Source organism: Brachyhypopomus gauderio, chromosome 13 (genome assembly GCF_052324685.1).
Source record: "Brachyhypopomus gauderio isolate BG-103 chromosome 13, BGAUD_0.2, whole genome shotgun sequence".
Classification (NCBI taxonomy): Eukaryota; Metazoa; Chordata; class Actinopteri; order Gymnotiformes; family Hypopomidae; genus Brachyhypopomus; species Brachyhypopomus gauderio.
Window position 1 is genome coordinate 23,773,369 of NC_135223.1, and position 19,268 is coordinate 23,792,636.

General features: G+C 41.2%; 1 protein-coding gene across 6 annotated transcripts in view; it reads right to left on the reverse strand.

Annotated features, from left to right (window-relative positions):
* pde1ca (phosphodiesterase 1C, calmodulin-dependent a) overlaps positions 1-19,268 on the reverse strand; it is a 68,615-nt gene that overhangs the window by 40,154 nt on the left and 9,193 nt on the right. Inside the window, exon 1 of one of the 6 annotated variants that reach the window (XM_076971869.1) lies at positions 3,260-3,500. The exons of the other annotated variants lie outside the window; for them this stretch is intronic. Coding sequence (XP_076827984.1) covers positions 3,260-3,390 — 131 coding nt within the window. The 5' untranslated portion in view covers positions 3,391-3,500. Of the gene's footprint in view, positions 1-3,259; positions 3,501-19,268 lie in introns of those variants that run through there. 6 annotated transcript variants of the gene reach the window in all.

Consider the following 19,268-nt stretch of genomic DNA (forward strand, 5'->3'; position numbering starts at 1 on the left):
AGAATGTTTTTTTTTTCATACATATTACTGGAGATTGTCCTGCTAGGTATGGATATGGCCTCTGTCATGCCTATGATCTTAGTTTTGGGAAAGTGGTTAAAAGGATCCTCTATAAAAGCATATCAGTATTTCACTACGGCTGTGGCTCTTTAGGTATGACACCCCATTTACCCTCTATAGGCCAAGAAGTGTGATATTCCTCTATCTGTTAAAAACCTAGCGGACAGCCTGCAGGCATTAAACTGGCCTGTTCATATCATTTTTCTCCCTTTATATATTTACCTTTGAGCCTGAATGTGACATTGATATGCAGTAAATGAACTGGTGAATGGAAATGTAAACAAATAGCACCAAAACAACAGCATGTCTGAAATATAAATCATCATTAGGAAACGGGTTCATTAGAGCAGGCGTGAGTAAGATGGAACAGCTAAGGTGACTGATCAGGTTAACCCATAGCACAGCATAGCCAGGGGTATTGAGGAATCACTGCAGACCCTGGTACACCAGACACGCCCACAATGCTCTACATCAAATCATGGATGCGAGAGGGCAGGACCACCCCTAAGATTGGGCGTCTTGGTGTGATTTCCCCATCTGTTCATTGGATACTACACATCTGGCATTGTAATATTTAATTTAATTGCACAAAATGATGTTCTGCATAATATCTTTTTGATGAAATTGTAGTAACCAATATGTTACCACAGCCAAAGGTACTGATGTGTCTCTGCGTATTTAAAACAGATGGCAAGCAGTTCATATTGCAAATAGATGATTGACAACAGAAATGTTAATTTTTTTAAACTTTTTTGATCATACTGTAAAACTTGTTTTAATAGTGAATTTAATGTTGATGAAAATGGTTGGACTGAGACATAAACCTGGAGAACGTGTTAATGATGCTGATTTTGTAGTGTTATCCTCTTTATGGCAAATGTAAGTGTATTTTAAAAACCTCAGCAAAATAACATTCTACATTCTAAACACACAGAGACATCAAAATGTTCATTTGTGGTAAGAGTTTGTTAAAGGTGCATTACATTAAAAAAGTAATTTAAAATTAGCACAGAATATCCCTTTAATTAAAATTATGTCCTCATCATCATCATCATCATCATCATCATCATCATCATCATCATCATCATCATCATCATCATCATCCTCATCACTACAGTATGATGGTCCCATGTTTCTCAGGCTTTACCATTTGAGGTTCTAATCTCTTATAATCTCTCTACCATGTACATGCCAACACACACACACACGCACACGCCCACACGCGCACACACACACACACACACACACACACACACACACACACACACACACACACACACACACTCACACACTCACACACACACACACACACACACATACACACACACACACACACACACACACACAAGCCTCCAGCTTCTGAACTAATTTTAATGTAAATCCCTGCTACTCTCTCTTATTGCAGCCTTCATCACACATTAAACCTTTACAGCCTTACCTCTATACCTGTGAGCCCAGGTGTCAGAGACACGCCCCGTTCCCTAAGCAGCACCCGGAGCACCATAAAAACCCAACGAGCCCAATAAAAGCATTTCAAAAGGGGAATAATCCCAGCAAGAGCAAGACTTTGCCTTCCTTGGGCACTCTGCTCTGTTGCCCCGTGGCTGGCCTCAATGAATGCAAGGACAGAAAAGCAATTTGGCAAGGCATGGATGACGGGATACGTTTTACCGCTCCATCAATGTCAATCCTGGCTTCACAGCAGTGCTGATGGATTCTCAGATTGTCTTCAGCACAAACGGGAGCTGCCCGGGGCACCTACACACCCGGATCATGGGTCCTGGAGTTAGTTCATTGTCAGAGCAAACCTAGTTACTGTGGTTTAAAGGAGGCACGATATCTTTAGACGTAACGGAGGGTTAGTATCCACAGGGCTTGGCCTGGAACACCACATTGAACTGGAGGACCCCACTGGGACCAGTGTGAAATGTGTCACGACTCAGCAGTACACACATGTGCACATGAAGCAACCCTCCAACCACCCCACCTACAACACCACCAGAGCACCACACACGCACACATATAGGCAAACATGCAACTGCTGTAGTCAGCACTGTACTGCTCATTTACTAAAACGTAAAAAGTAATACTGACATTTATTATTGCCTTTACAAATCTGTGTTTTTGCAGTAGATAGCAATATGTTTGATTATTTGTGTCACGTTTGCTCTGGTCATACTGGAAAAAGAGCAGGACTAATGTGAACGTCTCTCACGTCCTTCTTCAACACTTCAAAAAGTGACAGACTGCAGGCTTAACGTGAGCCTCCTCTGTACGTATGCAATGTGCACAATCTCTCTCTCTCTCTTTCTCTCTCTCTCTTTCTGCTGTTTGCTCTCTTCCACTCCATTACTCTGATAGGAGTCTGAACTTTACCTCCCGATCATATGATAAGATGTTCCAGAATTTCTTCTTTTAGCACTAATCCTCTGGTAAGCAGTATTGTAGACTTCTGCAGCAAACCAACCACTGTTCCTGAAGTCTGCTTTTAAACTGGACTCATTGGTCAGTTCATTTAAATTAAGGTAACTGAGAATCCAAATTAACTTTGTTCAGCTCAAATAGATATTATAATATACTCAATGCACAATATATTAATCAACATATAATATATGTATATAATATATCTATATATCTATATTGTATATTAATGTATTGACGACAGATTTTAGGTTTATGAGCTCATATATCTACATGTTTAATCATCCTGTCAATATTGTATTAATTATAAAAACTCTCAACAATATGTCTCCAAAGGTGTAATTCGTACTCTGGGGCTTTGACAAATGACATCTTTGGAGACATATTTTACATCTCTGGGGCTGCTGTCTTAGGAACATTACTACCCAAGTTCATAGCATGTTAATATTTTTAAAGAGGATATTTGCCCTAAAGGTGACCTCCCAAAACACCCTTGAAAATGTGGTTGCTCTGAAACCAAACATCTGCTAAACGTTAACTAAACACATGGAACGAGAAGTGGAAATTAGCTTGGTACAATTGCACCTTAAAAAAGCCTTCAGTTAAGAAGGATTATATTTACATTTACTGTGGGGAAATATTATTCTGCACAGCACACTGTCAGGACATGCATGGACACACACACACACACACACACACACACACACACACACACACACACACACACACATACACACACATTCATGTAGTGGGAGAAAAGTGCATAAACTCTACTCACAGTCCTCGCAGTCTCAACCAGATCTTCTCAATCTGCTCCGGCTGCAGATACTTCAGAGAGTTGTTCTCAAAATCCTCGATCTCCTTGGTGGGTGATTCCATATCAAAAATGTCAACCAAGCAAAGCGACATGAACGTGGATTATCCAGCGGAGCAGCAGCAGAAATGTTGTTCTGAAGTTGGAGCGTGCGTGGGCTACAGCCCCCGAGTGAGCCCTGAGTCTGTCAGTGTGACAGCTGGAGTCTGTTCCTCATCCCCCCCTCTCTCCCTCTCTCTCTCTCCCTCTCCCTCTCTCCCCCCCCCCCTCTCTCTCTGAGCTCTGTAGGATAGCCCCTCACACTGTGAGAGTGCCTGTGTCACCGACTCTGTGGTCAGGTGCGCAGCGTGAGAGGGGAGGGGGGGTGGGGGGGCACGCTCGCCCTGGCCAACACGAGGCAGTGAAGGGAGGGGGAGAGGAAGAGGGAGGTGGTGGTGGAGGGGGGGGGGTGATTAGGGGAGGGCTGCCGATCCACACATCAAACACCCTCCGCTGCTCCTGTCTGCCACAGCCTGCCTGCTGCCGCATGCCCGCCGGAAGGACACGATCAATACGTGCTAAGCCCACAGATAACCTGCAACCGTGTTATTGTTTTGGGTTGAGAGAGAGAGAGAGAGAGAGAGAGAGAGAGAGAGAGAGAGAGAGAGAGAGAGAGAGGCAAGCTCCTTTACGTAAATAACCATATCTGAGCATGGGAGTGTGAGGGCACTCCCGGTGAGAGCGTGCGAGTGTTGGAATGAGAAAGAAAGAGAGAGAGAGAGAGAGAGAGAGAGAGAGAGAGAGAGAGAGAGAGAAACGTGCTGCAGTTCTGACGCTCTGTCGTAATGTGTGAATAGGAAGGGAGTCTGGATGTGTGTGTGTGTGTACATGAAAATGTGCATTGATGTGGTTCAGGCTAGAACATGACTCTCTTTTCCCTGAAGCTAGAAACATTTACTCCTCTATTTTATTGCCATATAATAAACAGATGTCATAAGACAAGATGGTGAGTGGAAAAGATAAGCAGAAAAAAATTCATTAAAAAACAACAGAGTGAACAACGAACACCAGCTTAGAAAAAAAAAAAATGTTAAGACATCGGCCCATAAAATGTGCATACAGTGTCCAAACAATATGAACCTAAATGGTTGGTCAAATGACAGCATGCTCAAAGGGCAGCTCAGGAAACATGTAATTTAAGCAATACGCTATTAATGACATGACCCTAGACTAAAAAATGGGCTGAGGTGAGAAGGCACCTTCTGAATACCTCCATAATTGCACCAGAGAGAAGGAGCGATATGTCAATGTGATGACTCGAAAGGGATTAAAAGAAGCCGTGAGTCCCTTTTAGCATCATTCACTCAGCCCATTTCCTGAGTGTGAAGGAGTCTTGCTTATGGTTCGCCTCTGTCAGGAAAATGGACGGCTTCATCAGTGAAGTCAAGAATCAGAACAACATACATTCACTCTGGCCGATCCTGAGAACTCACAGAGGGCCTCTCCCATGGCGGAAGTGAGGATGAGGCTCGCAGGCTGTGGGCAGTGTTTACCAGGACCTTGCTCCTCGCTGCGTTCCCCGACTGTCCGCGTCTAAGCCAACTGGAGCAGGTCATGGTGAATTCTCTGATATCGCAGCCCTGAGCGTTTCTTCATGTATTCCGTGTAAAATCAACCTTAGGAGTTTGTTATTGGTAAGGATGATGCTGTGATGCTCTCGATTAACTCCCAGAAACTTCTGCTGTTTCTTGCACTTTCTCAGTCCTCCTGTGGTCTGAACAACACACACGTCCTCTAGTCCAGTTTCAGAACAACTACTCGTTCACTCCACCTCCTGCAGGGCTACTGTGGTGATGGCGTTGGTCAGGAGGGTGGAGCTGTGTCTCATGCACCCTTATGCTGCACCTACAAGGTGGAGCTCTGAGCACCGGGGACTCAAAGGGGGTTCATTTGATTACCCTGTGGTATGTATATATTTATTGTTTTTTATTTATTTGTTTTTTGTAATCTTTATCTTCAAACATAAATAAGCTTAGAAAAATATAATCATATAAAGATTAAAGTTCAGACGTCTTTAATGGGGTATGGCTAACTAAAGATCTACAGGAATAGTTGTTCAACATTTTTATGATAATTTTTGTGACTTTTTGCAGCGTAGCTGTGTTACCCACCCGTCCATGGGCTAACCTAAACCTCAACTTAGCAGGACAGACAGCAGAACAGGACAGGAAGCAGCCCATAAGCATCACATGTAACCTTCAAGTACATATTCCCCCTCCACACACACACACACACACACACACACACACACACACACACACACACACACACACACACACACACACACACACACACACACACACACACACACACACACACAAATCTCACAGCACTGAAACAGACAAACAAGCTGATTGTGTCAGTCAGATGGAAGCTGAAGTCATGGTGACGCCCACATCACCTGCAACACACACATCTCTCACACCCTCTTCATTATTTCCTCCATCCCTCTGTTTTCCAGCCTTTCTCTCTACCACTTCAGGAGAGCAGGACTGTAGGGTGCATGATGGTGGTGAATCTCACGCTGTCTGTTGCAGGTGGGTATCTCCATGACTTCAGCTTTCATCTGACTGACACAGTCAGCTTGTTTGTCTGTTTCAGTGCTACGTTATGCACCACTCAGGGGATTGTTTTCCACACGCTTGTGTACATATAGAGATTCTGTGTGTGTGTGTGTGTGTGTGTGTGTGTGTGTGTGTGTGTGTGTGTGTGTGTGTGTGTGTGTGTGTGTGTGTGTGTGTGTGCGCCTCACATGTCTAGAGCAGTTTAGAGAGAGACAGGGAGAAAGAGAGAGGCAAACAGAGAGAGAGAGAGAGAAAGAGAGATTAAGTGAACATACACATCTGTGTGGTCCTTGGGGCTTATCTGAGGGGTAAAGAAGGTGACGATGGGAAATCATATGAAATGAGATTCGAATCGAGGGCTGAGCTGTGAACTAATCAATTAACAGCAGGAGACGAATGCCACATCTCCAGCACTTGCTACTTAAATAGATCGTGACAGAGGCAGGCCCGGATCCCAGAATGCCGTGCTGGCGGCGTGACACCCAGCGCCGCCCCCTCACACCCCATCTTCAAGCCAATCAGTGTGCAGCTCTCTGCCCCAGCGGTATTCATCTTCATCAGAGGATCAAAGCACAGTTTATGCCTCATCTTGCAAGTTTCATTCTCAACAATCATGCTTCAACTACAGCTGTGACAGAGCAAATAAATCTGCATTTTCCATGGATTTATTTGCATCTAGATTCTACCACAGGATGGTATTCACTGAATGCATGCTAAGCATGTATGTTTACAATGTTTAAAAATGAACTACATGAATAACAGATCGTCATTTGCATAAAGTGTGATGTATTCATTTTTACCTAAAACAAATAATAGGTAGCAAACAAACAGTAACAACACTTGGCACAAATATTTTAAGGAGAACATAGAATGTGTATAATGAATGTATGTATGGAATGTATAATGCATGTTTTACAGTAAACCCATGAAATATGTAATTAATGTATTAAACCCATGGAATGTATAATGAATGTGCAATAAATGTGTTTAAACCTCTAAACAAACAGAACAGGCTGGAAAAGTCGTCAACACCAGTCACACAAAGTGTGAGAAAGTCACACTGGGGGGACACGCACAGCCACACTGTGTACATACCTGACTATAGCCACAAACAGATACAGAGAGAGAGAGAGAGAGAGAGAGAGAGAGAGAGAGAGAGAGAGAGAGAGAGCAAGAGAGAGAGAGCACACCCATGCTGATCTGTTCAACCTTCATATCAGTCTTACAAATCAACATGGCATTTTAAGCCAAAAAGGCTGTAAAATCTGGAAATCTATTTATAATCCTGTACACTTTGAAAAAGATTGATCCCCTCATACATAGTGGCATAGACAGAAAACGTGATAAAGGGCAAAAGAAATACAGTTGATGTGAAATATTAATCATCTGAGCTGCCATGTCTGATCTGTCATTCCATGGTGTGCCTGTTCAAATTGATGACGTACAAGAATATTCTCTGATCATTAAAAATCATTCATTCTTTTTACTGATTGAAACTACTTCTTACATATGACAAAAGGAAAATATCATCAAAGGGACAATCAGGGAAAAATCCCATCAGCTGACATGTAGGGAAAAGCAGCATAATAGCCTAACACTCAAGTGTCATGTGTCAGAAAGATGAGCAGAGGTTTCTATATAGTTCTGTTAAACATCCACGCAGCATTACCACAATAAATGTAGACCTTTCCTGTAAAAACACCTTTCATTCAAAAACAAAAATAGCAACCACAGACCACAAGAAAAGTACAGCAATTTTTATGTGTTCATACCCAATGAGAGAATACAAGACGGAATTTAGCAAACACCAAACTTACACTCTGCACCAAAGCCAAATCAATACAGAGCTGTGAGTAAACCGTTATGTATGCAGTTGTGGTTGCTGAATACTGATCAGATTTGGCACACTTACTCTTTCTCCCACTGCCATGAAACAGACCCTTGGGCTATGACAGATCCTGAAGGTAAGAGTAAAAACCATGACCTGACACTCTAATTATGTCCAGCAGGCTTATGCATTATTGAATTTTTAATCCCTCCTTAATGCCTGCAGTCAGCTCCGAGCTGGACGGTTCAGATGTCTAAAGGACACCTGTTTGTCTATAGGGACATGGTCATCTAAAAAGACATGGTCGTCTAATGGGACATTGTCATCTAAAAAGACATGGTCGTCTAAAGGAACATGGTCATCGAAAGGGACACAGCCCACCTCTCATTCACAAACCTCATAACCTCATAACCCTGCGTTTACCCCACTGTGGGTCAGGGGAAACCAATACTCTGGTGTCCCCTTTAGAAACAAAGGCTAAACGAACAATGCATGGAAAAGAAAAGATGATATCTCTTACAAGTGATTGACTTCCCTCACTGACAGTCTTTCAGCAGTTTCGATTTTAATGGATGAGTGTTTTTCTAGTTGACAGGTTCACTAGACCATGACCAAAGTCATTTAAGTTGACTCTAAATAAGTAAAGCTACATCACATTACTTCAAAAGCATTTGTGGAAAATGGTCTTATTAAAAAGTGTTTGGTCTTGGCATGACCAAGCTCTCTCCTCCATATCTCCTATTGCCATTCAAAGGGCGTAGGAGAAACATTAATATTTTGACATCATGTTTATCCTGGCAGTCTAGGAGATAACACATGCATCTTGTGGTGTGTGTGCCCAGGTTCTTCCAGTAGCTGTAAACTGGGACACACTCATTCAGTGCCAGTACGGAGCTAACTACAGCCTTGAAGCGAAACGTTACGCTCACGCAAGCCAAACGGGGCCCTCAGGACCAGCAGGACTCTAACGTGCGCACACACACACACACACACATGCATATTCGAAATGTACCCAAGAGCGACACACTTCTCACTCAATATCCGGCTGTAGCCAGCCATCAATATGACAACTTTTCCTAATGGCAAAGCCTTAACTGGCACTTATATGGGTGTTAGAGCAACATTCATCACAACATCATGGGTTACCACAGAAGGGTGGCAGTAGATACTCCAGCAGACTCTGAGCGAGTAAAGCAACTGACTGGTGGATCAGCCTGTCCAGCTCTAATGGCCACGTTAAAGGGACGTCAAAACTCATGTTTTTCAGGGTTTAACTACCTTGGGCAGCTGTGATTACATGGGTTGATATTTGGGTTAAATTATTACACCACAGCCCAAATTTCCATTTTCTACTGAAAGTAGAGTTTAATCTCTGTACATCTGTATAAAATGATTGAGAGAGCTGTATATATGAGCTCAGTTTCTGTCACAAAAGACGTTTCTGTCTGGGTTCAACCGATGACATGGTGATTTGCTGACATGCTACACCAACAATATGAAAACACTGTCTTACAATGAAGGACTGTCTTACAATGTCAGACCTGGGTGTTACACTTTGCCTTGCAGACAGCATGATCACCTCAGTGGCTGAGTGATGTCTCAAATCTGGACGAGACACAACCATGACATCCACCTCTGTCTACTTAGCTTAAGAGAACAAGCTAAAGATACTACAATAGGGAAAGGGAAACTCCATGTTACTTCTGTCGGGTCACTGTGCTATAAACGCCCTTGCTTGTGTCCTAGCGGCCAATGGAAGACAAGGCTGACAGCAACCACCACTAAAGCATGTCTGTCCAATAGAATGAGATGTTGTTGAGGACGTCTTCACCTTGATCATTTGGTACAGGAATTACCTCCCCACCTTTGAGAAGGTTCCATAAGCATGCTAATGTGTTGGTGTGTTCACCGTGTCGCCAGAGTAATTGAGTGCCAGGCCAGATGACATGGCTATAATGAGAGAGAGTTCTGTGAGTGTTTGTGTAAGCGAGGCTTGTTATGGAGATTCCTCAATACATCTTATGCAGATTTGTAATTTCACTCTGACCACTGATGATCGTTATTGTGAAAGGTACAAAACTAAAATGAATTTTGTGGAAGAATAGATTTAAAAGCTTTTGTTTTCAAAGCGTCAACTAAGAATATTTACTTTACACGCGCGCGCGCACACACATACACACACACACACACACACACACACACACACACACACACACACACACACACACACACACACACAGGGTGGATTTAAGGCTGTTGGTCTAGACCAGCTGTTTTATCTTTACCTGTGAGAGATGAAAAGGGTATTAGATTGATCTTTGATTGAGGTCAAAGGTTAGAGTGCTGTCCACTAGTGCTGAGCTTTCCCAAGATGTTAATCACATGGGCTTCGTTTCATTGAGGAAATTGTGCTACAAATCTTCAGAGACTAATACTAAAAGACTAAAGAACATGGCACTCTGGAATAGAAAGACCCTGTTTTACATACAAATGTCTATTATCATTTACCATGTACTTATTAAATACAAAACTTTATTCCCTTGTATGATGTAAGGGAAGGTAAAGCTTTATTTATATAGCACTTTTCTAAAGGTGAATCACAAAGTGCTTACATACATTACACATAACATACAATGTAGTAGATATAAAGCTACAATTATACTCTTAAATAGATAAAAGATAAAAATTTTAAATAACATACAATAAAATAAAATTGATGTAGGGAACTTACTTATACAATGTTTCAAATAGTAAAGAGCTTTGAGTTTTCAAGCTTCGGGTATATTAGGCAGACGTTTGTACTGTACACTGAGACTGCACTGTGCTGTTTTATGAAAAATAAGAACAATCACAGTCTTAACATTTATTTGCTTTTTTGCAGTCCAAGGGTAGCAATGCACTGCCTTAGTTCACTGAATCTCTGACAGATGTAACATATGCAAACTGAATTCTCATCTGTTCGAGCTCATCACACATGCATGTATGAACACACACACACACACACACACACACACACACACACACACACACACACACACACACACACACACACACACACACATACATGCAGAAAGCGTATAAAACAGTGAAGTTCAATACTAGTTAGAATGTGAACTTTCAATAATCCATTCTTATCTCACAATTTTCACTCACACAGGTACTGAACACTTGGAAATTCCTCTGGTAATAAAATGGCATCACATAGAATGGACATGTCTCTCTAAGCAGACCTTGGCTATAGTCTATGTATCGTACATGGCTTGGTACCTGATTACACAGAAGACAGACTAGTACAGAATTTTTGCATCATTGATTTATGCAGTTTTTTTGTGTAATCCCAACACTTTCAAGTGCACCGAAGTCCACTTATGTAAATCCAAGTTAATCTGTCTAGTGTATGCTTGACTTGGTATAAATCCATACCTAAAGCCCAGCTAGTCCTGTGTATTGGTTGAACAAAACAATGGCTCAGTCTGGCTTTAGCAGTGAGCTTGGTCTCTGTGCGTAACGGTGGTCTTTATGTGCTCACTCAATCCACACTTCTGTTACCCTCTGCTCATTTTCTCCAGGGTGGTGGCAGTCAACTGGAAAATTACGTTTCACCCCTAAAATAAGCTTGGACTGCCACAGTCCTATCGGGGAGCTGGCGGAAGGTTCCAGTGCAGGAGAGACGATAATCAAGAAAAAAGCCACAGTGTGCTGGCACATTAACGCCAGGCCGTCGGGGTGAAATGAGAATGCTACGCCCACCTGTGTGCACTTGCATGCACTCCTGTTGACGATTTACACTGCCACCAGGCAGAGATAAAAAAACACAAAGGTCAACTCATCCATAAGTTAGCAGAGCTATCTCAAGAAGCTATAGATGGCAGGTAATGGTGGATATAACGTGATGAAAGATTTTATTCTGGCTCCATTCTGACGCCATCTAGTTAGAAGTATACACAGAGGAGATGGATTTCTGTATTTTTGCAACATTTATTCATTTTTGTTTCGTTTTAGTCAATTCTCAGTGCAATAGCTCTTTCTCTCATCTATCTCACGCCAGAACCATCAATCTGCAGGGGCAAAGGTTTGCAGCCAACTCTTACAATACATATGAAGCTTGCCAGTTTCTTATCAAAGTACCTGCAATGCTGCACTGCTGAGCCACCTAAAGAAGCTGAAGAGACAGCCAGCTGTGTGAGAGCTTAAATGCAGCTCTCAGCCACCAGGGAACCATATCTGATTGGTGACTAGTCTGCACAACCACTGGAAAATGTTTTTTTGGTCTCTTTCCCCCATCCCAGCAACAATGCAGCGTCAAATATTTAGATTGGAGCCAAATAGATACACAAACGACAGTATTTTTGTTATCTGAACCTAGAATCACCTCCATAATAAGACTACATAAAAAATACTGTAGATAGCTGTTCAAGAGAGAGAATAATAATACATTTTATGTAATGTTGAAATGCAAATGACTGGCACATACTTTCTAAAAGGAATGTGTCTTAGAAATCTTCAGCAACAACACAGGAATAGCAGAGAACTCAGATGGTGCTGTTTCTTGGAGATCCACTCAAGAGCCACCAGCTTCTGCCTAATGCATCACATTTGAATTTACGTCACTGACAGAAATTGCAGTACCATTGCAACACATCTCTACAACATGGATAGGAGCTTAGGTCCAAACCAAACTTTTCTGTGCTGATCATCTCTGGTCAGATACTCACGGATATCTGCTCATTGCTTTATGAGATGATATGGAAATACAATTTTTTGAGAAAAGAAAAAAGGATTTATGGGAGCAATTTGTCTGTGTGGCAAAAGGAAATCACAGTATCTAGATGTACCAAGGCATTTATTTTGGGTGTGGAAAAGGGTGTGAAATGTCCCATGTGAAGTGGTGTGGGTAGAAAATAAGGTTTGAACACACAGATTTGTTCTTTTGAGTATAAACATGTTTTATATTTTGTAAAGACATCAGAAGTGCTGTATTATATGTTATATCCTTCAAAGCAGTCAACATTTGCTTTGCTGAGAGTTTTGCATGCCCTTGGCATTCTTAGACCCAGCTTCATAAGGACGGGAAACTTTCAGCAAATGTTTATTGTTGCTGTTGTTGTTTATTTTTCATTGGGACATTATAAAAAAAAAAAAAAACAAAAAAAAAAAAACAAATGAATTCATAAATATTTTGCTCAAAATGCATTTACATTTTTGTCCGGTGTGTCTAAACTTCTAACTGATAATGAACTTGCATGATACTACTTTTACAAGATCTTGTAATATATTCAACCTCTCTGTGAAAATTCTACATTGGCAATAAGCAGCTAAAGTCATTTTACAAAACTTAGAATAAAAGGTCATTGTGGGCATCACTGTGTCACCTTTGGCAAAATTGCTATATTAAATGTGACCGACCGCTCAATCTGTGAAGGTGATGCTGAATCATTCAGACCCTTTAGTCATGGAATCAAATGAGAACAGAGACGGGGGGGGGTCTGTCAATCTTAATATCATGGCAGCTGAGAGCAACGGAGGTCTCATACATGCTTTAGGTCCGAAATGTCTTGTGTGCTGACAGAACATGCCAAAGTGAAGACCGATGAAAGCCATTCTGGGGAGTTACGAAAATTATATTTTCTGTACACCGGTAAATAACTGAGGGGGGTAAAGTGTGTGGATATACCCAGACATTAGTGTCTGACCACACTGTATTAGGAATTCTCATATCTCAGTTCTCTACTGGACTACAGGCTGTGAACAAAACAGATTAAGGTAAATGACACCCCCCCCCCCCAAATGCATCATTAAATGATAAAATTAACCAGATCATTTAAACATTTATTTGCTTAACTAGAACAAGTAAAATGAGCTAAATAGTGCAGTGTAGATTACTCAAAGGAGAGTACTGGAGGCAATAAATATGTGTGTGTGTGTGTGTGTGTGTGTGTGTGTGTGTGTGTATGTTTTATTAATTCATTTAGTTAAACCAACTCAGTGTAATGTGTAAAATGTACTTTCTCTCCTCGCAGCGTACACAGTCTTGGTCTACATTTTCTTTTTCAGATGTATCAATTTGTCCCACCTTGCCTTCCTTTCACACACACACACACACACACACACACACACACACACACACACACACACACACACACACACACACACACACACACACATTTTACTAGTGTTAGTTGAAACTTTTTGCACCTGCAAATTTGGTTGAGCACTAACAAACAGTACACACTGTATTTATGTGCTATTACATATCTCCAGTGCTTCAGTCACAAAACTTTAGTTAATATTTGAAACGTGTTATATATATATATGATAACAGATAATGTGTTTGGGTAACAGACACTCACATTTCAACAGTGACACTAAAGTGTAAAACCTCCAGCAATCCTGCTGTAACTGATACACCCATGCTAGGACAACGCCCACAACCAGCAGTCCCACAATTTTTCCATCAATCATTACTCAGATGAACAGGTTGCAATCAACATGGTACACAAATATTTATTCATTTATTTATGTGTCTATTTATTTATTCATTTAGGATTGAATGTCATATCAATTCAATTCAGTTCAATAATTTTCCATGGTGTAAAACAGATGTGTAAGGTCAGCGTCATGTAGACAGCTGTTTAAGCGTCAGAATTGTTGGGTCGGTGTGCAGTAGTGCCTGTGACATCATCACTTCTACCATTCCCATGTCAACACTGTGAGAAAGGTCGTCTGACATCCATTACCATCTTCAGAAGTGCAGAGTGTAATCTCCTGGTAATCTCCACATCTTTTCAACACCTCTCTCTCTCTCTCTGTCTCTCTCTCTGTGTCTCTCTCTCGCTCCATACCACTCCAGACATGTAGACATGTGAGGTAGTAGACACACTCTCCCCACTCTCAGGTGGTCTCCTCCATCTTCTCGCGCTGTTGAAGGACACGCCCCTGCAACGTCCCTGCTGATGTGACATTTGTGCGCACATTTTCACCGAGATGCTTTTCCCTTGTAAATTATGTCTGAATTCCCACCCACCACAGAAACAGAGGTCAGACAACACTTTCATTCAAACAAGCTGACTGAAGCCTCTGTGTACTACTGGTTTATGTTATATGACTGACGGGAGCAGAATGGAGAGGGAATATTTATCACGCGATTAATCTCTCTCCCAGCTGACCTCCCAGACATGCTGGTTGGGGCTTAACATACCTATAGAGGTTGGAGTTGTGACGTTAAAGCTAATGTGGTGTTACCGACCTCTCACCTACACAAAATGTCCATCGCTCCCACCCAAACTCTCAAACAAGCCGGGGCCTCTCCCCAGTGTGCCTCCACACCCACCATGAAGCGCTAATAGAGCATTAGGGAGTTCACCAGAGCACTGTTTACGGGTGGGTATTTATAGCTGGCAGAGTGGCACATTGACGTCAGAGTTAATGCCATGTGCTGCAGGCGGGCAGAAATCCATCTTGCATGTGCGTCTCTTTACTGCCTGGCTAAGGCTGATTGATGACAATCCACCCACCACACCATCCACTACAGTCTGCTGAAGACTCTCCGTCTAATTGCATTAGAACTGCATGCATCTTTCATAGAGAGAGCTACTGTGTACGTTATGGTGATTTTAAGCACCATTCACTTTTATACATTCTTACAAGAGAGTCTCTTATTTCCTTTCAGACCCATTATTATGTGCTAGATTAACATTTGGATCATTTTGGCTAAACAGTTATAGTTATGGACACAGTGTCTGGGGCAATTTACTGTTATGGAAGCTGTGAATAAAAGGTTATACCATATCGCTTTAATTAAGTGCACTGAAATGCCTACCTCTGCCTCAAACAGACAATGAAGAGCACAGCTACAACTGTAAGGCCATGTAATGTCATTGTCTACACAGCCACAGCGAGATTAAAGGATTGCTTTGAAGTTGTGTAAATGCAAACATTTAATAACAAACAAATATATCTGGATTTAGGGGATACCTCAAATTTCCAGCTGTTTTTAGACGTGTTTAAATGTCTGTTTGTATGATACAGTTTGCGCTCTCTCTCTCTCTCTCTCTCTCTCTCTTTCTCTGTGTGTGTCTCTCTCTGTCTCTCTGTGTCTCTCTCTGCCTCCAACATGGATGAGAGAGGATTACACACTCAGTGTGCAATCCATTATTCAGTCAGTATCTTTATCTCTTTATCCAAGCCTAGTGGGGTGTTTGCATGAAATTAGCTTAACCTAAAATACTGAAAAGGCCACTAAATTGTGCTCATTCTATTTTAATTGTAATTTTCCAACTAATAGTTATTTTTTAATTTAGAGTTAATTATAAAGATATAGTCAGATACACACACGCGCGCGCACGCACACACACACACACACACACACACACACACACACACACACACACACACAAACTATATGTGAAGGCATATTTTCTAGGCTGACACTTATCCAATCACCTGAAAATCCTGAAAGGTCATGAGAAATAATGTAGCATTCAAAGCTCCTCCAAGTTTTGGGAATAATGAATGTCAATCCACCTGACATCATTTATCAAGGACTTTTTTTCACTTGATTTCTTTCATTCACTCACACATGACTGTCCCGATTTCCAAGTTATGCTACTAACTTTTATAACACAAAACACATATATAACCCTTGAATATGACACCGCTTTAATGCTGTGGTCCTCTACCTTCAACACCTTGCGCTATATCTATTAACATCGAGCCATTCCTGTCTGAGTCTATTAATTAATCAGGGTGATCTCCACATAGATGATTCTTTTAAACCACTTCCAGCTACTCAATATGTGTACATAATTGACCTTGAAGATGTGTCTCCTGTCCTTCAGTAGAGTGGAGTAGTGAGTCTTGGTTGATTTGTCTTGGTTGTTTTGCACTGAGCACTTTATTTTCTTCTGTTTCAATGCTGTCCTAGCCGCTCCTTTTTCTCCTTCCACTATTTCATGCATTTGATGAGTAGTTGCAGATTCTGCACCCAGTGGTGCAAGACTCTGATCAGCACACGCTTGTGTTGCAGTAGGGACGTCATAGACAAACACGTGAGATATACGGGAGGGTTTACACCAACTTTCATATATACTAAATGGTCCAAAAAGATGCATTGGTTGTAATGCTGACCTTCAGAGTAGAAGTGATGTCCGCTGTGTTGATGTTGAGTAAACCCCTCTCACCATTAGCCTCCATCATTCAGTGGTTGCTGTGTTTTTGTTTCTTTGTGTCACATGTGCATTTCCTGTCCTTTGTGTCACGCCTTCCTCGAGTGGTGTGTGATGCTTTATTCGCCATTCCACCCAGGGAGCTACTGTGCACTTAGTGTATTGTGTACTCATTCAAGCCTGTTCAGTGTGTGTGGACATTTGTTGGTCGTTAATTACGTTTGCTTCTTTTGTTGTGGTTAGTGTACTTGTGCAGTTTCGTTTTAGTTTCATTAAACTCATCAATTGGGGAATCACACGTCTTTCTGTTTGTCTGTGTGTTATTTTGCCCTGTTCTGTTTTACAGTGTTGTGCTGTTCAAACTGTTTCATGACACTTTCAGTTGCCTCTGAAGCAGATATTCACATACTGATCTGACATCTTAAGACACCACAGTCATATCCATTTCTAGCTACAAGATGGAATGGCTGCTTGCAGTTTTCTCTCCTAACCGTTCTGCTTTTCCACATCACGTTTGTCTTAACCACTTTTGCAAAAGTGAAACCCATTTGAAATAATCGAGGATACTGTGAACAAACTGACTGTGTGCTCACCAAGACCTCTGATGCAACTGCATTCTGAATTCGACTTCCCACTGAGAACATTACACAAAGTGAAGACTCAGACACAAGACACAAGTTGGAAGCACTCAGTGGCATTTTCTAACGGTTAAGATGAACCATATAATGAATAACAAAAGAAATGAACGATAACTGAAGCACAAAATATAAAATATAAAAAGAGGATGCATGGGGATGATACTGACAAGATAACCAGAATTTAGGATAATTCTTTGTCTGCAAGGTTATGGCTATAGCAAGACAGGATTATTTTGGATAGATTGTAGATATTTGCAGCAGGAATTTTAAATTTAGTTTTAGTCTTTAGTTTTGTCCTGAAAAGACATGTGACAACCATGACAAAGGAAAGGGTATAAACACACACAGACAAGTTACATGTGCTGCTGATATTCTGGGACTCTGGACAAAAACACATATCCTAGGGGTCTGCAGTCCACAAGATACTAGTTAAAGGTAAAGGCTTGACAAATTAATGAATGCATCCATTTCATTGAATTAAGAAGAATACTGCTATGTCTGTTTGCAACCTTTGTGATATTCAGAATTTACATATCTGTACTCACAGAAGCACTGTGTGATATTGATATTTTTCTGTGATTGTTTTTTTTCTGTGATTGTTTTTTTTTCTTCAGGGAAAACCATTGCACATTTGAAAAATATTTTATGATAGTTTTTATAAAAAAAAAAAACAAATTAGTATTAGCGTTTAGTTCTTTGTCGTTTTCACGAAAGAATGTCTGTAGTGAATACAATCTGTACTGCCACATACCTCAACAACAACAACAACAAAATAACAAAACAGAGAGACAGAATCATCAGGGCTGGCAGAGCAGTAATGATGTGGGCCAAGGTGGCGCGTGAAAACAAACACTGAGTCTCGTTCTGACCAGACGTCCTTTCTGTTCTTTTTTCGGACGAGACCAGACGAGCGTGGAGTTGTAACTTAGCCCTAGACTGCAAAGGCAGCATCAGCTCCTGGGTGGTGAAAATAGGGTTGTACAATACCTGATATTTAAATCCAATCATATGATGTTGTAGGGCACACTGGAAAATGCTTCCGCCCGTGTGCTAATGTCTTGAAGCAGCCTGCACATACTGATTAGCCGAACTCTTTAGGGAGGGGAGTGAGGTTAAAAGACTGTGTCTGGAGCCAAGGAACTAACTGGTTCAAAATACTTGAAGACTGAAATATCATGTGCAGAGGGAGAGTACTTTTAGTGCTAAGCTCTGTAGGGATGTGCATGACCAGAGGTAGGAAAATAATAAAAGTATTTTGACCACTTGATGTAGTCCACCAGACGTAATTACCATGAGCCATTGTAGAATCGACTTGACTTTGAAGATCTTATACATTCAGGCTCTGGGACTTCTAGAAAGTTAAAGTTGGCAAAACTGAAGATGTTAAGATAAACTAATTATAGTATGTGTAACAGAGAATTCAAGTCTTAACTCAATTTTAACATCCTATATATTATCTGATAATAACATCCAACATATGATTGAAAGAGAAATTCTGACTACATAGAAAACAAAAACATTATATTTTTTTCCTTTTAGACGAAGTGAAATCACTTGTGAAAACGCACTTATACCATGTATGATTTTAGTCCATATTTGCCCTCAGAAACATCCCACTTCAGTGTCTAGCAATAGTCAACCAACATAGCCAGTATCCTCTTTCCTCGGTACGGTTTTTACATGCCAAATGTAATAACATATGAGTATACTGGAACAAAACACTATGGCTGAGAACTTCAG